We start from the raw sequence: 22,214 nt of genomic DNA, 5'->3' as shown, positions 1-22,214 counted from the left end.
ACTTTGGCAATTTATTTGGTTTTAAAATCTAAGAAAAGTATGCATAAGGTATCTTATCATAAATTATGGAGAAGGCGTATAAAATGTTGAGGTTTGAATTTAAGCAATTGCTTGCAGTGACAGCTGTTGGGAGACTTTTCTTATTCTGCAAAGGCAGTTCCTTTGGCCACCCCTGGAGTAGACAACCACAATAGGAAGCATCTAACTCTGAGACACAGTCAAGAATGGGGCTTATGAGGGTAGAGTCATAGCAGTGCCTTGAGTAACTGGAGATTTCTCAGGACATGAGGGAACATGCTGCCTAGTTAAACATTCTGTCCCTCATCTACTCTCTCCAAAACAACTAGGATATAGCTGCCATATCACTCTCACTCCTGCATCCAATGGTGATGCTCAACTAAAAAGATTGGTTCCTACTCCAGAATCAACAGCTGAGGAAAGCCAGCGAACTCAACAGGCAGAAGAGCTTACACCTGAGAAAATACACTTGTAGACAGAACAGGTCTTCAGGTCATATGTGTTTTATAATCTCAGCAAATTACAAAAGGGCACCACCCCATAAAAAAAGAAGCCAGTGTATAACATCGAAATGAGATTTGGGTTAGATAACATTTTTTAAAAAATGCATGAATTCACAGCATGGTAATGTAGACAACACAGAAAAAGCAATTAAGAGAGTTGAAAGATAGTTCAAGTCAAGGGACTTATTCTAGAATAGAGCATAAAGTGAAAACCATATGGATAATGTGGAGAAAGGTTGAGATCTAGAAATTTTTTCTAGAAATTGAATCTATTTAATACAAGTTAAAAGAAGAGAGGATGAAATACTCAAAAAAACAGTATGAGATTGTTTCCTATAAAAGAAAGACATTGCATCTTTTTTTTTTTAAGAGCTGTTTAGGGCAACAAGAGATAAATGCACACTTTAACTCTTTATAATCAACTTTGAGAAACAAGGATTTAGAAAAATTATGTGAGCTAAACAATAAACTTCTCAGCAATAACACTGGATACACAAAGACAATAAAGCAATAAATTTAAAATTCTAACAAAATAATTTTGGAACTGGAATTCTATATTTAGTTAAAAACATCATCAGATTGAAGAAAAGTGAGTTTTTGTGACATACAGAGCCTAGTACTTTACTGTCCATACATCCACTCTTGAAGTTGCAGTCCTTCGGTGAGAAAGAGAATCCAGGAAGAAGCAGAGTTGCAAAAGGCACAATGAGCAACAACAACAACAAAAAAATCATAAAATGGTGATTAAGTATTAAATAGACAAAATTTATTTTAGGCAATCTAAAAGTAAAATTGTAGATGATATCAACATGAGATGTGCACAGAATGTGGCCATGAGATTTGGCTGATGGAGAAAGAAAAATCAGGCCACCTATACTGTTCAGAGTTAGGGCAGAGAGCTACAATTAACTCTAGATACTCAGGATCACAGACATTGGGTTATGGGTGTTGAAATTTAAATGTATCCACCAATCAAAAAGTAAAAAATTAATCATTTTCAAGCCAGTAAAGGAAAAAGAAGACAAATACAACTTGGTGAAGCCAACAAAGTTCAGGAAAGGGGGAAAAGGAAAATAGACTGGTAAGTGAAAGTACAAAAATAAATATGAGGGAGATAAATTCAAATACATCTGTAATCCCAGTGAACACAAAGGATCAACTCAACTCAAGAGCTGAAAGCACTAGCCATAGTAATGAGAAGGAAAAAGAAATGGCATGTTTACATATGAGAGAGGAAACAAACTTGTGGTTATTTTCATTCTCTAATTATCTTTTAGAAAACCAGTCCTCTTCCAGTAGTGCTTATCCATTTCCAAAAAAAAGGAGTCTTGCTCCACACAATTTCAAAGGATGAATCAACTAAATATAAAAAGATGAATAAAAACAAGATATATAGAAGAAAAATATGGGATATGTTTGTGCACTTGGGAGTAGCAAAGGTCTCTATTTTTTCTTTTTCTTTTTTAATTTTTTTTTTCCATCACCATTGACCCGCCCTGCCCCCCGTATACCAAGGCCTTTTTTTTTTTTTCAAGTGAATTAAAAAAGCAAAAGATATGAAGATATGAAGAAAGTACTTACTACTTTGGCAAAATTAAATGTATAAGTAAAAGACACTGCAAGGTCAAAAGGCGAGCAAAAGCATGCCAAAAGATGTTTGCAATACATATAGTAAGGATTTGTTCCAAAATCTACGTGATTTGCACAAATTAAAGTTTGGCAATATCACTTACTGGTTGGGAATATAAAGTGGTACTCCAACTTTAGAGTACCACTTTATTGGACAGTCTCAACTAAAGTGAAAACCATACATACCTGGTGAGCAAGCACATTTTCTTCTCTATATCTGACTTACAAAAACTTTACACATTTGCACAAGGACGCTCAACAGTCCCGGGAGGGTAGTCTTCAAACCAGTAACAGCAGCCAGGACTCAGGAGAGGATGAGCATGTGCGTTGGGGGTAATGAAGGGTGCGGTGCAGACAGCTCTCAGAGAGAACATCTGTCATGTTTAATATCTTTATGAGGAGAATGAGTATTACCTAACGTAATTGAAAAGTAATTCTTCAAAATCTTTGAGTGGAAGTTTATTTTCAGTGTTTAGAACTAAAGGCTCCCCCATGGAAGTTATAGGATAAAGTGGCCAGTGTGCTAACAATTCCAAGTTTCTGGTGAGCCTGTTATTTCTGCAATCACGAATCTCTGTCCCACTGCTCACTACCTACAATAGGTGGAGTGTTTACCTGAGGGTGGAATTTATATGTGCCCTTCACATTGTGTTGATGAATTCTGGTTGGGAATTGTCTGCACTTTGTATTGTATACCTAACAATACATATTGTTAGGTATACCCATTTTAATATTCAAGCATGGGTAATTGTTTGTTTGTTTAATGCTGATTTGGTTGGACTTATTATTTAGCTCACCACTTAGGATGGCAAAATCCTTAAAAGTACATCAAAGGCAGGTTATTCTTTCCAACCCTGTTTCAAGGATGTGGAGAGTGATAGGTTATGAACTTAAATTTTTAATTTTATTCTATAAATGGCATTAAACCAACCATAAAATAATTGCCAATGGTAACTGCATTGTTTCAACTGAGCTTTTATTCATGACTATGAGTCATGTTTCCTTCTCAAAATGAGAAGTGGGGCTGGTTCTTTTTGTTTTTTGTTTGTTTTTGCTTTGTTTTGTTTCTTTAATTAGGTCCTAAGTACCCAACTTTTGACCATATTTTTCTTCTGCTTTTAGAAAGTTATTTATTCTATCAGTTGCTATGTTTCTTTAGGAAATGTCTTTAATTTTTTTTTTTTTAAGGAGGGAACAAAGCTAGCAAAGAAACAGATGTGTCCCATATAAAATATGCAATAAATCTTGTCCCACAAATTCTTTGCTCTGAACTTTCTGACAGAAACTGTCAAATAGCCACTTTAATTCAGGTATAAAATGTTCACTCCGTGTCATGGCGCCAACCGCCATATGCCAGAATAAAGTTAGTGACCAGCCATAAAAACAGCAGCATAAGCACCTTTGAAATGGTACAAGTCATCGTGGGTGAGAACGAGCCATATAAATCCATGGGGAATTAATCTGGGCTTTGCTACTATCCTGCTGTGCATTTACAATGAGCTTCTACTCCCACACAGCAGAAGTGGTAATACTTTTAAAAGGAATGAGAGAATGAGAGAGCCAGTGTGTCCACCTAATGAGCTTGTGGGAGGGGAGGAGGGGGCTCGTGGATCAGAAAGCAATAGCTTTTCCTCCCCCTCCTCCCAGCTCTGGAATCCCCTTGAAGAGGGCAGATCCTAGCCTCCATTGAACATGTGGGGTTCTTCTTCAGCTCCCATTGCCTGGCTTCGCAGATCATGTGAAACCAATCTCCCCAAAGCACAATCACAAGAAATGACTTCAGCTTCATAAATCATGGTTATCATCCCACAGGAGGAGGTAATGCTATGGTTTTTCTCCAGTAAAACATTTCAGGCCTCTGGTTTCATGAGTTGGGCTGTGTTGTGTGTTTTTTCTTTCCCAAATCAGCTTCATACCATTTGCACAATTAACTTCAGGTCCTGTTCCCACTTACTTAGTATTCAAATATTTCCACCTCTCTCAGATTTTAAGAGAGACCTATTTCCTATCAGGTGTGTGTGGCTTGTTATGCGCTCAGAGGCCTCACACTTGCTTTCAAACATATACTGAACTCAATATTTTTCTATTAAAGGTATTTTTTATCCTGTATTTTTTCAAATACAGAACAAGTATATTGGGTTTAAACATAGTGGGCAGATATTTTAACTTATTTTGCAGCATTAGAGACAACTCAAATACTTGTGGTCTTCTAAAACATTTCTCTACTAAGCCACAAAAAAGGAAGACTAAGGGGTAAAGCAATGAGTTATTTTCAAGTTGAATCAAAAGATTAATGTCTGCTAATTATACTTGATAATATTTTAATATTTTAATAGTACTATCTAACCAAACATTTCTCTTCTGCAAAAATCTCATTTAAGAAATACTGTCAAAAGTTTGAAATGCTATCTTAGGTTTTTATAAAATTATTTTGTTTTATTTGAATAGGTTCCATACCCACTTTTTGTCTTTAATGTGGAAAATATTTTCTGTAGCATCTTCTTTGGGAATCCCAGTTCTCCCAGAAATTTTATTTTCTTGGAAATACTGCCCAAGATACAGAGTATTACCTACCTTCCCTGCACCTAGATTCTAGGTAACATCACAACTACTGAAGTTAGGGGAATTCTTGGTTACCATTTCCAGGGGGCCAATTTAAGTCCCCGGCTATCACAAATTCTTGACAATATGAAAGAAAAGTAGACAAAGTATTTTTTAAAAAATATATTTTATTTATTTTTTACAAGAGGAATAGAGTTAGAAACATCAATGAGAATCATCTATCAGCTGCCTCTTGCACACCCCCTACTGGGGATGTGCCCGCAACAAGGTACATGCCCTTGACTGGAATCGAACCCGGGACCTTTCAGTCCGCAGGCTGATGCTCTATCCACTGAGCCAAACCAGTTTCGGCAACAAAGTATTTTAATGTTCAAAGCAATAGCAGATGTCAGGAAAGCTAGACTTTTTTTTTCTTTTCAATTACCGTGGCTCTGTAAATCAGTTTCCTAGTAAATAAACGAAGCCTCTGCCAGGGTTCTAAAAGACTGGTTTAAGGGTAGCAATGGGTATTTTGTGATGAGTAACTGGACATTCTGGAGGCCCATTCATTCATGTTCATCACTAACATCTGAACACTTATTGAGAGAGCTTCAGTTATTTAGCAAATGTCTTATGAACGAAGATGTCAGAAGTTTAATATAAATAGACCTAGACGAAGAAGAAATCTCCTTTGTAAAGGTATGGGTGCCATATTATATTTTATCTGATATATGAGTATGGCTCCCCCCCTCTTTGTTTTTGATTAGTTAAGATCAATCTTAAGCTATTAAGATCTCTGACCATGCATAACCGCTTTTTATCTGAGTTTTAGTCTTTAAAATATGATTAAAACCATTCTCCATATTGAATATATTTCTGAACAATTTATAAAAATATGTGGATAGTTACTTTATAGAGATTGTAGAATTTCACATTTGTGTGTATATATGGAAAGTATAAATAAAGGACTTTAGGACTGAATACTGTATAGGTGACTATGTGTTTAAATTTAACTTAGTCATTCAATGCTTGTTTTTCAGTTATGACTTCTCTAATTTTCTATTGTGTGATGATATGACAACTCTATCATCTTTAAGCAGGAATTTATAAAGAATAATAATGTGATGTAAGGAAAACTAGACTGAAGTAAGGGGACAATTCTGTCTTTTTCTGCCAAAACCAGTTGTATGCCTTTAGGCAAGTCACTTATTTTCAGTGGGTGCTGCTGCTGCTTCCAATGGCAGTGATTGTTTTGTTTACTTATTATATTAAATTATGCTAATTCTTCAAAAATAAAATTAAAAACATGTAAAACAAAAATGCTATTAAAGAGAGATAGAGCAACTATAATATTTTGTTATAACTTCTGCTGTTTTTAAATATAGGTGTATCATTTATTTATGTAATATAAATTTTAATGTAATTTTAGTCATACCGTATCTACTGCTTTATATTCTAAATTCTTGTACTTTTAGCTACATCATAGCATCTCCCCATAATATCATTTGAAAGCATAATTTTAGCATTTGGGTCTAGTACATTTGCTTCAGGTCTTGGGGAGTTTATTGTAGGAGTACACATTACTAAGGAAAAACAGGAGGCTCAATTATTCAGACAAATCTCATGGGAGCCCAAGAAAAGTGGAACAAGCAAATGTCATTGGATGACGAAGATTTGCGCTGGTGGTGGTGGTGGTAATGATTGCAATAGTTTACATTTACTGAGCTAATGTGCCAGGTGCAATGAATGAGCACCTTCAAACATCTCATTTAATCACAACACTTGTCTGATTTAGATCTTATTATTGCCTCTATTTGTAGATTAGCAAACTCAGTCTTAGACAAGTTAAACAACGTGTCCAAGGCCAACAGCTAGAAATTAATGGAGCAATTTGAAGCTTTGGCCCTGTCATCGTCCACAATATAGAACCCATGTGTGCATTGAAATGATTAAATGATCAATGTAACTACCTTAGCATATTATCTGTTGCACACTCAATGTTCAGTGAATGTCCATCATAGTCATCATCACCACTACCACCACCATGATCAACTTATTAATCAGTTGTATTAAACTGCTTCTTAAGCAACTGATCAGCCAGTAGATTAATTCTCCTTGGATCCCATTAGCTGTGGTTGGTGGGCTGAAGGGGTCACACGTGGTTCAGGACACTATTCTATTATCATAAATCTAATATTTTTTTTAATTCAGTCCCCTATTGTTTAACTTAACTCATTTGTAGATTGAGAAGCGTATACAAGGGAATTTATTTAATTTATTCTAGCTCCAAAGTTCTCAAGTGTAAGGTTTGATCCGTATGGTGTATATAGATGAACAAATTTAGATACAAAAGAATCAAGTGTTGTCTCTAAATAGCATGGATGGTCATCAGAAGCAATTATGGGAAACCAAACAAAGCCGATTGGTGAATATTATTTTCTAATTTTTTTAAATGATGCTTAAAGAAAGACTTGTTGAAAATCAAGTATTAAAAAGCTCTGACATAATAAATAAATAAATAAATAAATAAATAAGCCCTTTGCTTTAAAAAGCACCACTTTAAATAAGAAAGAAAAAAATGAGCATAGATCCTGTTACCACTTTGCTCATGAGCCTGCCCTCAAATTCAAATGACTAGCATTTTGTAGTCATTCTCACCAATTAATGGAGCAACAGGTTACTGATTTATTAACACTAAGTTTATAGCCTCAAGTGCTAAGCATTTGAAATATAAAGTTTAAAAAATATATATAGTCCATGCCTTCCAGAAATTATACAACTTAAGGCTAGTGTTAATGCCAAGATAGCACAAAGGTGTGCGGGAAAGAAGCCCTCCTTCCAGCATTGGTATACCTGCCATTTATCACCAAATGGTCATTTATAGTCTCATGATTCTGAACTCTGCGGTCTTTGAGATTTCAGCAAGGTTCTTTATGGAACAAAATGTGGGCAGCCCACTTTTACAAATCTAGCTTCTTTGCAATTCCTAATATTTCCTAAATGATGATTCATTGGGTGCCTGCTCCCTGAATGATGAAGCTGTGGACAGAGTTCACTATTCCTCCATGACCCCTGCAAAAATTCTAACGTCTGGTAGGAGGGCTGAGCCTTCCCACTGGGAATGAGATGGCAGTGAGACACGGCAGGAAACAGGATTTATTTGTCATTCTTTTTTAGACAAAATCATATTTATCAATATGTTTCTCTAGAAGTACCTATTTTTAAAATGACTAAGAAAAACCATTTTTACAAAGACATGTCACTTCTATTAATGCTGATAAGTTAAAGGTCTATATGGGCCTAGAGGAGGAGATACATGGAGAATTTCAGGCCCTATTTGAGACTGCAACCACCTGACTCCCATTAATGTTAATGAGCCTCTCACCAGATCATTCTAAAATTTTACCCCCATGGTCTGTTTTAAAGCATCAAGAGTCAGGAAATTTAGAGTGAAAGCTGAAATTCCATCTTGGCACTTTCTCTCTGATGTATATACTTTTATAGAAAATGTGCACTACAGTGCTGCTGCTGCAAGGTACCACCTTAGTATTTGCAAATTCTGGAGAAAAACACTGCCTTCTCCCCTTCCTTCCCCTCCTAGGAAGCAGCAGGGTGCATTGGAAAGTATATTGGATTGTGAGTCAAAAGACCTGGATTCTGACACTATCAGTGTGACCCAGGAAAATTCCTTTCATTGATATCCATTTTCTCAGTTTTATAAAATCAAATTATTGGAGTAGATTATACTAGGCCATTGATTATACTATCTTGCCAACTTTATGAAGTAATGTATCTGTATCACTTTGAAGTAAAAAAATTGCTATATACAGATAGTTATACAGTATTGAGGGACTTCACCAGACTACCAGAAGCAAAAGTGAAAAGGTAGTAGAATAGTAGCAGCTAATTAAACGGTTTCCTTCAAAAAACAACAACAACAAAAAAAAAACAAAAAACCAAAGAGCAGAATTCCTCATAAAGTCTAAAGGTTGAGGACTGTGTCATTATTGTGATTGGCTGAAAAACTTACCTGTGGAGACAAAAGTCTCATCAAAGGTGAAGGTATATTGAAAAAAAAGTAGTCATACAGCTTTTACAGAGAGCTGACTCATGAGTCATTCATAAATAGCAGATAAATTTACTTCACTTACATTCCAGTCATACATATAATCTGGTTACTTCCTAGAATTGTGAACAGATAAATGTTTACTTTTGCAATAGTTACTATAGAGAAAAACCAGATGCATAGTCGGATGACAACTTAGAGTTGCATTGTAGTCTCTCCAACTGTATTCATCACCAACACCAATAATGATTATAGTCATCACGGAATATTAAAAAAATAGTATATTTCTTTCTATTATAAAATCATAGAGATTTTTCTAATTCAAATTAGTATAGCAATAAGCTATTTTATGAGGCATTGAATTTTATCGTGCCGTGGTTTAGAAATGTTAAAAAAAATGTAATGCACAAAATCGTAAGTCATTTGTAAGCTTGATGGCATCAGGAATTATTTCAATCTTTTATGAAAGAATTAAACCCTATTATGGCCACCGTTGTGTGTGAAGAATTGGCATCTCCCTGTGCATTTAGAATGGTACTGCTTATGTGCACTCGGGGGAAGAGACAGAGAATAGCTGTTCGAATCAGTTTCCAAGTTGTGCGTTTCAGAAGAACTTTGGTTGAGAAAGGCCCCAGGTGCCCAAGTTAGGTGATACCAGCATTTTGCCTTTCTTTGATGCCCATAAAAACATTCAGGTTCATTTATAAAGGGCAACTGAAAATGGCAGATAAAAATGATGAAAAAAGATGAGATCTGGAAAGTCTGACTGAGCACACAACAGATCTTGTCTCAAACATCAGCCTGAGAGTTAGATGACTCTCAAGACTCCTTTTACCTGGGTCCTTTTGATTTTATGACTCTAAAAGACCTCTTTAAAGTCTTCTAATACAATGTTTTCTACTTGGTACTTTCATCAAAAGGCTGAGTTTTCTGGTCCACTTTAGCCTTCGACAGGTGACCTGGAAATCAACTTATACCCATATTTTGGAAATGTTGATATCATGCCTTTACACAACCTCATACCAATTTATACAGCAAATCTCACAAATGGCCTCTTAAGCTCTTCAGATGTACTGTCCAGCTATACATTTGCAAATGTAAACTCTATGACAAGATCAGCAGTGATCTTTCTTCTGACTCAATCACAACAAGGAAAAGCAATACAATAGGAAGATGAGCTGAGAAGACATCATCCCCCCGGGGGTGAGCATACTAAGAGAAAAAGATGCAAGGGCATGACCTCTCCAAAACCCAGTGGATCCACGTATTCCTATTTCCCCTCTCACATCAATGCTAAAAAGGCATCCCTGTTCCCATCGTCAGTGTGCTGTGGCCGGTGTTGGTGAAAACATTCTTTTCTCCTGGAAAGAGCATGACGGAGCGATTTGTAAGGAATGAAAAATGACTGCCGTGTTCTCATCAGATGGATACCACATGAAGGGGAGTGAGGTCCCTTTGTTTCCTTGTTAGCATCCCCTGGCTCCTCTATTTGGAGAGCAGTAATAAAAACAGCTTCTTTACTGTGTGTCCTGTTGGTTTATACCAGCCCTGTCAGGTCTATAAACCATGGTATATTAAAGTGTAATAGACTGTGTAAAGAATACTTGGAAGATATTCCAACCTCGATCCCTTCCCCTCATTCCACAATTTACTACCTCCCAGATAGGTATCCGTAAACATGACTTAATCATGCTTGGCATAAACTCCCACTTTCTTTGAAGAGTGACCTCCTTCAGCCACTTTCAAGTACATGAATGCCACCTTTTTGAGAATAAAATTTGGATATTTTAGTATATTTAGATGATGAATAGTCTTAGTCTGAATATTTTCTGGAAGTTTAATTTTATTTATAAAAACTTTACTTTTTTAATAATTACTACATGAGGTTTTCAGTTGTGAGTATGCAAAACACAGGGCTTATTCTTATCATTAATTAATTATTGTATTATTTTCCATATGAACAATTGTAAATCTACTTTTGCCCTACCGTATATTTTATTTTATTTTTTTTAATATATTTTATTGATTTTTTACAGAGAGGAAGGGAGAGAGAGAGAGAGGTAGAAATGTCGATGAGAGATAAACATCGACCAGCTGCCTCCTGCACAGCCCCCACCGGGAATGTGCCTGCAACCAATGTACATGCCCCTGACCGGAATCAAACCTGGGACCTTTCAGTCCGCACGCAGACTGACGCTCTACCACTGAGCCAAACTGGTTTCGGCCCTACTCTATATTTTAAAAATTCAGTCTGAACCAGATGAAATGCAAAGATTAATGTTATTTGTGCCTAGAATATATCAATCTAAACAGTATATCCATCTAAAACAGGATATTGCAGGATGAAAACAAATACTCTCTGCTGGACTCTTTTCTATTTTGTTGCAAAAAGAAAACGGGAGATTAGACATTGTTGTGCCAGCGATTAGGCTCTGGTGCCCCAGTGGAAGATAATGAGCAGGGACAGGTTCTGTTCGTGTGTGTCCCTCACTGCCAGTTTATCTATTTGTCAAGTAAGTGGAGGATCTACTCAGTGTTAGTTGAGAGAAACACTGAAATGAATTTTGGTTGCTGCCCTCAAGCAGCGTGGAGTCTAGTAGAATGAGCCACCTGCCAGCAGATGGTCTCGGCCCACGTCCCACGGTTGTGAGCACAGGGCCACCGGAGCTCCACAGAGAGAACAGCTCTTTGTGATCAGAGGCCCGTGCGGAGGTCTTCACAGAGGAGGTGACTCTAAATCTTGAGTTTGAAGAAAGAAAAGACTTTTACAATAGTGGTGTTTGGGAAGGAGAAAGGCAAAGGGGCAAGAGATATTCAAAGTACAGGGAGCAATGGGCCCAAAATAAAGGCGTAAAAAAAGCAAGTGGAGTGCCAGGAGCATGGAGGGTTTTAATGGGAAGTAGCAGAAGCCAGGTTGTGAAGGGCTTACTGTGCACTGTGTGTTCTTCATCTGGACAGAGGAGGTGCTAGTCAGCACATTATCCAAGTAGTGGCATGATCCAGTTTGCCTTCTTTTTGCTGTTGTTCAATTACAGTTGGCACACAGTATTATATTTCACGTATGCAACTAGTGATTGGACACTTACAGACTTCATGAAGTGATCACCCAGTAAGTCTAGTACCCATCTGACACCATATAGTTACTACAATATTATTGGCTATATTCCCTAGGCTGAACTTTGCATCCTCATGACTTTTATAAACTGGAATTTGTACTTCTTAACCTTTTTCACCCATTTCCTCAACCCCCCCTCCCCCATCTCATTTGGCAACTATCAGTATGTTTTCTGTATCTGAGTTTGTTTCTGTTTTGTCTGTTAATTTGTTTTTTAGATTCCACATAGAAGTGAAATCATATAGTGTTTGTCTTCCTCTGTCTGACTTATTTTCTTAGCATGGACCTCTAAGTCCATACATGTTGTTGCAAATGGCAAGATTTCATTCTTTTTACTAAATATTCCATAGTATATATGCACCACCTCTTCTTTATCTATCAATGGATACCTAGGGTGCTTCCCTCTCTTGTCCATTATAAATAATGCTGCAGTGAACATAGCGATACTTAATATTTTCAAATCAGTGTTTTGGATTTCTTCTGATAAATACCCAGAAATAAAGATGACTGGGTCATATGGTGGGTCTTTTTTAAAGTCTTTGTGAAACCTTCATATGTTTTCCATAGTGGCTGTACCGATTTACAATCCCACCAACAGTGTTCAATTTTTTAATTGGGTCTGTTTTTTGTTTTGTTTTTTAAATTAACTTGTATGAGTATGTTATATATCTTGGGTATTAACTCCTTATCAGTATATCATTGGTGAATGTCTTCTCCCATTCAATAAGTTGCCTTTTTGCTTTTATTATCTTTACCCTAGGAGACATATGCAGATAAAAAACTGCTAAGACCAATGCCAAAGAGTTTATTGCCTGTGTTTTCTTATAGAGGTTTTATGGTTTCAGGTCTTGTTTTTAATCCATTTTTTGTTTGTTTATTTTTGTATATGGTAAAAAAAAAGATTAGTCTATTTTCTTTCTTTTTTTTTTTTTTTTTTTTTGCATGTATCTGTTCAGTTTCCTCAGCACCATTAATTGAAGAAACTGTTGTTATTTCATTGTATACTAGAGGCCCAGTGCACAAATTCATGCACAGGCAGGGTACCATGGCCTGGCTGGCAATCGGGGCCAATTGGAGCCATTTCACTCAGTCCTGATTGGGGCTCATTGGAGCCAGATAGCCAGGGAGAGGGACCACAGGAGGGAACACACGGACTACCAGGGGGAAGCTCCTGCATTGAGCATCTTCCCCCTGATGGTCAGTGTGCATCATAGCAACTGGTTGACCAGTCATTTGGTAGTAATGGTCATTTAGGCTTTTATATAGAGAGACTAGAGGCCCAGTACACAAAGTCTGTGCATGGGACAGGGTTCCCTCAGCCCAACCTGCACCCTCTGCAATCTGGGAGCTCTCAGAGGATGTCCTATTGATGTCACAGTCTGGCCTCCCTCTGTAGGAAGCAACCAGGCTGATCAAGGGAAGGCGCTGCCCCCATCACCCCACTGCTGCAGCCACTGCTGGCTGCCATAACTGCAAAGGTGTTTTCATTAACATGGACTCCAGTCCCTTCACTATGAAAAAAAATGACAGCACTCTTCAGGCATTTTCAAGATGTCTCTTTTATAAGATATGACATTTTTTTTCTTTATCCTCACCTGAGGATATTTTTCCATTGATTTTTAGAGAGCGTGAAAGAGAGAGAGAGAGCGAGAGAGAAACATCAACGTGAGAGGGACACTTTGATTGGTTGCCTCCTGCATGAGCCCTGACCTGGGCCCGGGCCAGGGAGTAGCCTGCAACCTAGGTAGTAGCCTGCAACCAGAATCAAACCCGGACCCTGCAGTTGGCAGGCCGAGACTCTATCCACTGAGCCAAACCAGCTAGGGTAGGATATGACATTTCTTAGTCCCTCTAGTAGCAGACCTTAGTTTTTCCTCCAGGAGTGAGGTGGAAAAACCCTAGATCACCTTCTTGGATTCTCATTACACAAGTTACCAAGAACATTGCAAATGGCATACTGGGAGCTTAGCCAATAAGCGGTCAGAAAAGGTGTTTCCTCTACAGCTCATATGCAGAGGCAGGACTGCTGGCATGCCCCAGGCAGGCCCTCCCTGCTCCCTACTCTCTGTGGGCCCTGCTCTGCCCTGCTAATTGCATAATGCGCGCGCACACACACACACACACACACACACACACTAGAGGCCCAGTGCATGAATTCGTGCACCTTGAAAGGAACTGTGGGCCACGAGGCTGTGGTGGGCACAGAGGCAGGTCTCAATCCATCCTCTGTGCCCCAACTTGGCCCCGCCTGCTGAAGCTCCTGGTCCTTATGGTACCAGCCTCACATGCACCTGCTGACAGCACGAAGCAATTGGGGTCAGCGGCGCCAATAGTGGGTGTGAGTGGGACTGGCGTTAAGCAGCAGGTGTGAACAGTAGTTACTGCCCTGATCTCCCCTCAGGAGCAAGGGGAGGTGGAGAAGCCCTCAGGGGCGATTGGGGCCAGCAGCCACTGCTCACACCCACTGACAGCGCTGAGCAATCAGGACCAGCACAGGGCACTGGCAGCAGGTGCAAGTTGCAGTTCTGGCACCAGTTACAGGTATGAGCAGAGCCATTGCTGGCAGTGGGTGTAAGAGATGGCTCCCATTCCCAAATGCCCCTGAGGAGCAGGGGGAGGTGGAGAAGGCCTCGAGGGCTATTGGGGTTAGCAGTAGCTTTGGCGCCAACAGTGGGTGAGCATGCCCGGCGGGACCATGGCACATGGGAGCAAAAAATTTTAAGTAACCACTAGAGGCTCACCCCAATGATAGTGACCAGCACCCTGCCTTTGTCTGGCATCCCCACTCACCTGCCCCACCATCCCACTGCAGCCAATGCCTGCCATGTTCCATGCTCTGCTGCCTGCTGCCAACACCCACCATGTTCCATACACACCTCCTGGAGGTCAGCACATGTCATAGAGACCAGTTGTTCTATCATTCGGTTGTTCTGCCATTTGATCTATTTGCATATTAAGGTTTTATATATATATATATATATATATATATATATATATATATATATATATATATTCTTGCCTCCTAATAAATTAATTGACCATAAAAGTATAGGTTTATTTCTGGGCTCTCTATTCTGTTTTATTGATCTATATGTCTGTTTTTTGCCAGCACCATGCTCTTTTGATTACTTTTGCCCAGTAATATAGTTTGCTGTTAGATAGTGTGATACCTCCAACTTTGTTCTTTTTTCTCAAGATTGCTTTGGCTAGCCCTGGCCAGTATGGCTCAGTTGGTTGGGCATCATCCCATGCAACAAAGCGTTACCAGTTTGGGACACATGCCTGGATTGTGGGCTCCATCCCTCGTGGGAGGCATGTAGGACGCATCCAGTCAATATTTCACTCTCACATCAATGTTTCTCTTCCTCTCCCACTCTCCCTAAAAATTATTTTTTTAATTAAAAAAAAATAGATTGCTACCATAATCGTTGTTGCTCTGTGGTTAGAGTATTGGTCCCTGCTCCAAAGGGCCAAGGGTTTGATTCCTGGGTCAAGGGCACATACATGGGTTGCAGGTTTGATCTCTCTAACATCAGTTTTTTCTTCTCTCTCTCCCTCTCTCTTCTTCTTCCCTTCCTCCCTCCCTCTACTCTTTCTAAAACTCAGTGGGAAAAATATCCTCAGGAGAGGATTAACAAACAAACAACAAAATTTGCTTTGGCTATTTGAGGTTTTTCATGATCCTATATAAATTTTAGGATTAATTATTATAGTTATGTGAAAAATGCCGTTGGTATTCTGATAAGGATTGCAGTCAGTTTGCCTTTTTAAGTTGACAGTTTAGTGTCAATAGAGAAAACTGTATTTATGTGCCATGCAGGGAACCTATAATAGGTCACTATATAGAATCTAGAACTTAAAGGAGGAATCTTTGCTCCTTACCTTTTAGAAACAGACTCCTGCATCATTATCTTTCATTTAATATTAGAAAGTGATTGATTAAATCAGATCTGAGATTGTAAAACTCAATGGTCATTAAGTGGGAAAAAGAATTAGATGAGAATAATCATAAGTGCCTGTCCGCTCATGCCTACACTCCCCGCCTGCCCCCCCCCAAAAAAAAAAAATTATAAATTGGTTACTCTCTTTCACTCCTGGGGATTAAATAAAACAAGATGGGATGGGACAGGGAACACGCTTCTGTGGAAAAGCCTTAGCAGCCATGGTAGGGACACTGGCTTTGTGAGTAAAAAGGAAAACTGAGATTTTAAGCAGAGGATACCTAGTCTAACTTAAAACTGATCACTAGCAAAATTATTGTCCACTGAGTGTGGCTGTGGACATTCTTAAGAAAGAACAAAGCATTATGCTTGAATTATTGTATTAACCATACCAAAGACAGAGAGCCAGAATAGTGATTCCTAGCATTTGCTACCAGTCAATCAGTAATCAATGGCTGCTGATTTTGAGGGCCTAGCATGTTATTCACTACATTAACCTCTCATGCTCAGCACATCCAATAGTCACAACCATCTTGCAAGGTACATCTTATTACTCCAGTTTTATGGTTAAGGCGCAATGGGATTAAGTGACTTCCCCCAAGGTCTTTCAGTTAATAAATGGCAGAGCAGAAATTCAGCCCATGTCCACCTGATGCAAAGCTCACGCTGTTCCCACTAGCCTATACCTGCATTTAACTCTGTCAAATCAGCTGTCCAACTGGAAGCTTGAACCGCCTCTTAGCCTCAGCATGAGGTGGAGCCATCAGAGATCTGACTGCAGGGATTCTCATGCAGCTGAGCACTGTTCCCTTTGCGTCTGGCTCTCATAACTATGTGGGAGGTAGAAATTAACATCTTCATTTTGGAGCAGAGGAAACTGGAACAGGGGATATACATACAATTTGTCCATGACACTTGAACGGCAGAGCTGGGCTTAAAACTTGACATTTAGCTCTCTTGAGTTCTGGATTGCATTCCTTGGGCCTATAACCATTGAATAAAAAGGGCCTTTTCTGCTTCACTTGGTAGGCCACAGTACTTATGAATTTCAGAATTGTTTTTATGGAGAAATTTTATAATCACTAATGAGACAATGGCTATGAAATTAATCAGGAAACCAAGTTCCAAGGCACTGAAGATTTATGCAAAAGCAAATGTTCTTTGTTCAGTAAAGGCTGCATTAAATAAAACCCACATTGATGTTTCTTAAACAAACAAAAATCATTCTAAAGAAGCCATGTTGTTTTCTCTCTGTGACATGGAATTATGAAAAGTAATAGATGTTCTTTATTGGAGGAAATGGAAGTGGAAGAAAAGCAACATAGTTCTACCAATGACAGAACATGTATGCTGTAGGTAGGTCATCATACAAACTTGCCACCCAGTGTTCTCTGAGCACTTCCAAACATTCACATCACCACAGTATATATGTAGCTTTCATAAAGGAGTTCGGAAGACAAAATTGATGTTATGCAAAAGTTCTCATTTTCAGTACTCTGTACTCTGACTTTTTCCTTTGTTTCTTTATTGTCTTAATCTTTGAGACTATCTGCATTCTAAGCAGCTTCTTTAGTACACCAACTTGGAAAGCAATTATATTTAACTCATTGCAGACAATGAGACATCTTTTTGTGAAAGAAAAAAGGAGAAAGAAGAGCAAGGTTGGGGATACATGTTATTTCTGTCTCTCCTGGTGCAGTGTCAGTATCTGACAACTTCTCCAAACTTTTAATAAGTCTGCCCTCCCGCCGACCACACAAATAGTGCCAAGTTTAAACTGAAAAAGAAGCACCTAAATACTACTATCCAGGTGACTATGTAAAATAGAAGTCTAGGTAAATCCCACACAAAGATCAAGGCCACTGGTAGCCAAAGTTGTACGTTAGGACAGTTTTTATCTAAGACTTATTATCTTCAATTAAACACTGCCCCTTTTTTGTACCCAATACCTTTGTAGCATGCCCTTGCTGCCCAGGTGCCCCTTAATGCAGTAACCCACATAGAGTCTCCTTTTATAGGCAACAATTTGTGCTCTAATGATTTTTTTCTTTTGTTTTGTTTTGGGGTTTTTTTTTGCTACCCTTTATCAAAAATTGCTCACACCTGATCTTATTCTCTTGGGTTTAATTGTCTACCTTCCCGAGCCAGAAGGCAAGTTCTCTAGGGACCATTGCCAGGAAAAAAGTTCTCTCGGGATCTTGTCTGCCTTTTTTCAGTGGGGAATTCCATGCACCCATCTGGCACACAGAAGAATGCACACTTCCACCTATGCCATATATCAAGCTACTGAAGGCTTAAGTGAGAGCTTGCAGGATGAGATATGGCCAACAGGAATGTACTCTTTGTCCTACTGAGTGCTTGAAACATTTTTTCCTAAGTTGAGAACATCCATTTAAAAATCTTAGCTTCTGTGAAAAAGATAGAAATTTGGTAACACTGCCAGGTGCCTTTCCTCCCTTGAATGGGGTGTAGCCTTCCCATGCCCTCTGGCTTCCCTAGACTGAAATTGAATCAGTACCAATATTGAGAAGCTAAAGGTCAAGTTTTAGAATATCAGCATATTGCACCTGGCCTGTGGTTGCCCTATTTGTTGGAGATGTTAGAATTTGTGTATGTGACTCCAATATTTAAATATTTTCCTTACAGATAATATCTTTTTGTTCTGTCTGAAGACTTTAAAATGGATAATAACATGGTTAGGAATGTCACACATTGTGGCAGAAGTATTTTAGGCTGGGAGACCTTCCAGGTCACACCATGGACTGAGGCTACCATTTCTTTCTGTGACCTTTTGCTTGGGAAAAATTGAGATTTCTAGATTCTTACCATTTTTCTGAGGGCTCTTTTCCCCAAAACCCTCAGAGGTTGTACTATATGCATTGCCTCTTAGGAATACCTCTTTTTGTATTTGGAGGCCATCCCCCCCCCCCCCCATAACCATATTCATAGAGCCATTGCAAGTGCTTATCTAAAGCTTAATTCAGTTTGGGGAGCGTATTTCTTGTCACTATGTGTATATGCAATGACGGCTTGACCATAGTCTACTTAACACAGCATGAGAGCATCCAGCTAGAGCCCATTGGTGATGGAGAACAGCAAAGGTGTCCAGGAAGACCACTTAGGCCTCGGAAGAATTTTCCTCTTGTTTGACCAGGCAGATAATTAAGAACCACTGGATAAGAACAAACTACTAGGTTGTTTCACATTTGGGGGAACTTGGTGTCACCTATGAGAGACATAGGTCACTTCTCTGTATCTGGCTAAGATTGCTGCTGGGAGAGTGGGGGGAAATTATATCACAATAGCTGCCCATAACTATGGCTTTATCTAAAATGGTATAGCTATCAAAGCCAAATCATCCAATGTAATAAAAGGCTAATGTGCAAATTGACCAAATGGCGGAATCGCCGGTCACTGTGATGCGAACTGACCACCATGGGGCAGACCCTCAATGTAGGAGCTGCCCCTTGGTGGTCAGTGTTCTCCCACAGGGGGAGCACCACTCAGCCAGAAGCTGGGCTCACAGCTGGCGAGCACAGCTGTGGGAGCGGACCTAAGCCATCAGTCAGGTCCTGGACTGTGAGAGGGCACAGACCAGGCTGAGGGACACGCCCCCTCCCTGAATGCATGAATTTTATGCACCGAGTCTCTAGTGTCAATATAAAAAGAAATTATTTTTGTTAGCTAAAATGTACTGGACTTAGAGAATATAGTATACAACTATATCCTCATGACCTTCTTTAGCCTATGTCAATATTCTAATTATAATGCTTTATGTTTAGGAATCCTAGTATATCTCTTTTTAAGTAACCTATATGCAACATATACATTTGTTTAAAGAATGGTTTATGATTTTGAGAGAGAGAAGAAGGGAAAGAGAGAAGTATCCATGTGAAAGAGGAACATCCATCAGCTGCATCCTGCACACCCCCTACTGGGGATTGAGCCCACAACCCAGGCATTTGTGCTGATCAAGAATCAAATCAGCAACCTCTTGGTGCACAGAATGATGCACAACCAACTGGGCCACACCAACCAGGGTCAGTATACACATTTTTAAGCTAAAATAAGTGATTTAATATATAGGCACTTTCCATGTTTAAGGCACAACAAAAAACAAGCCAGGTGAAGTTGCTTCTTTCCTGCAGCTTACATTCAGTTGTCATATAATAAACAAATGAGCAAATGAATTAGTGCATCAGGTAGATAATGGCTATGGGGGGGAAAGGAGGAAGGGGAGGAGAGGATGCGTGGCAAAGGATGATCTTTTATTGAATGAGGTCAGGGAAGGTGAAATTTGGGCTGAGACCTATTGGGGTAAGGGAGCCAGCAATGCAGAGACTGTGGGTAGGGTTTCCCAGGGAGGTGGAAAGGCAAGTGCGAAGATCCTAGTGCATGTGTTCAGTGTGCTCAAGCATCAGCAAGGTGACCAGCCATCCTGGAAAGGAATGAGCATGGAAAAGAAGAGGTACTAGCCGATTTGGCTCAGTGGATAGATCATTGGCCTCTGGACCCAAGGGTCCAAGGTTTGATTCCTGTCAAGGGCACATACCTCCGTTGCAGGCTCCTCCCTGGCCTGGGCCCTCTCAGGGTACATGCAGTAGGCAACTAATCTATGTGTTTCTCTCTGTCTTTCCTTCTCTCTGCCACTATCTCAAAAAAAAAAAAAAATCAATGGAAAAAATATCCTCAGGTGAAGATTTTAAAAAAAAGTAATGACTTGCAGAGCCTTCTGGGACATTGTGAAGACTTCAAATGGTTATGTCAAGGACAATGGCAAGTTGTTGGAAGATTTTAATCATGAGAGTAACTTTAATAACATTTACATTTTAAAATCAATGGTGAGTCTTAGCTGAGTGACTCAGTTGCTTGGAACATTGTCCCATACACCAAAAGGTTGCAGTTTCAATGCCAGGTCAGGACACATCCCTATGTTGTGGGTTCGATCCCCAGTTAGGGCAAATATGGGAAGCAATCGATTAATGTTTCTCTCACACATCTATGTCAGAGCATGAGTTTCTAATCTTTAAATTCAGAATTGTATCTCAGTATCACCAATTTCTTGAGTTATCTTGAGTATTTTTTCAATGCACTTAAAAACATTATTCTGGCCAAGACTGGTTTAGCTCAGTGGATAGAGTGTCGGTCTGCAGACTGGGGGGGTCCCAGGTTCGTTTCTAGTCAAGGGCATATACATTGGTTGCGGGCACATCCCCAGTGGGGACTGTGCAGGAGGCAGCTGATTGATGGTTCTCTCTCATCGATGTTTCTAGCTCTCTGTCACTCTCTCTTCCTCTCTGTAAAATATCAATAAAATATATATTTTTTTAAAAACAACACATTATTCTGAGAAAGGAAATCAGAGGCCTCCCCAGATTGTCAAAGGGGCCTGTGAGTGTAGAGAGTGTACAAGGATTCAATTAATTTGTTTGAATCTGAGCATAAGTGCAAACGGTGCTGGGTTTATAATGTTTGGGAGAGAAGGGGAAGTGCTGAGCACAGGCCAAGGCTCACAAAGAGGCCAACCATAGCCAGGTGACCACATGTTTCATCCTGGCCAGGATTGTACCAGTGTATGACTTTGTCCAGGGGCAATTATTACTGTCACCTTCTTTCACTCTCACAAGTGTCCCAGTAAGAACATAAATTAAATGCCCCCTACCCCATGCTGCTAGCTACACCTGTTATCAAGAAAGCAATGCTGTCTAGCCAGAATGCCTCAGTTGGTTGAGCATGATGGGCGTTGTCCCTGTCCCATGCACCAAAAGGTTCCCAGTCCTCAGGCCACATACCTGGGCTGGCAACCAATCGGTGTTTCTCTCTCACCTCTCTCCCTCTCCCTCTCTCTCTCTCTCTCTCTCTCTCTCTCTCTCTCTCTCTCTCTCTCTCTCTCTAAGCACATCCTCAATTGAAGATTTTAAGAAAAAGAACACAGTGGTGATAAATATAGTAAACTGAGTGCCTTTTCCACTATGCATGGTAGGAGCTGCCAACCCCTGAATTTGGGCTTATTTCCATAATGAATGGGTATAATCAAAGTTAGAATATTATGTAAAAAATATGATGGAAGAAAATACTATTTTAATCATAATTATTTCTCTTTCACAGCCAAAAAAGAGCATAAAATGGAAGAAAGTCACTTGGAGAATGCACAGAAAAGGTAAGCAGTTCTAACTTGGCCCCAGCCCTTTCTTTGACTAGCCATTTTATTATTATTATTAATTATCATTAAGTACATTCCACATTGCTGTGCAACCATAAGCACCATGTGTATTCTGAAATTTTCATTTTCTTCAAAGGCAACTCTGGACCCATTAAACTCTAACTCCCCCATTTCCTTCCCCCAGCCCTTAGCAACCACCATTCTAATATCTGTCTCTGTGATTTTGACACTGCTCTAG

General features: G+C 39.4%; 1 protein-coding gene across 4 annotated transcripts in view; it reads left to right on the top strand.

Moving 5' to 3' along the window:
• Positions 1-22,214, top strand: part of FMN1 (formin 1) — a 368,268-nt gene that overhangs the window by 305,050 nt on the left and 41,004 nt on the right. For all 4 annotated transcript variants that reach the window (XM_084890795.1, XM_084890796.1, XM_084890798.1 and 1 more), the window contains one exon: positions 21,922-21,973. In XM_084890795.1, coding sequence (XP_084746921.1) covers positions 21,922-21,973 — 52 coding nt within the window. The remainder of the gene's footprint in view (positions 1-21,921; positions 21,974-22,214) is intronic.

This window comes from Pipistrellus hanaki (assembly GCF_964339955.1).
Source record: "Pipistrellus hanaki genome assembly, chromosome: 1".
Lineage (NCBI taxonomy): Eukaryota > Metazoa > Chordata > Mammalia > Chiroptera > Vespertilionidae > Pipistrellus > Pipistrellus hanaki.
The sequence above is the reverse complement of the archived record's forward strand: the minus strand, read 5'-3'. Positions and strand labels throughout refer to the sequence as shown.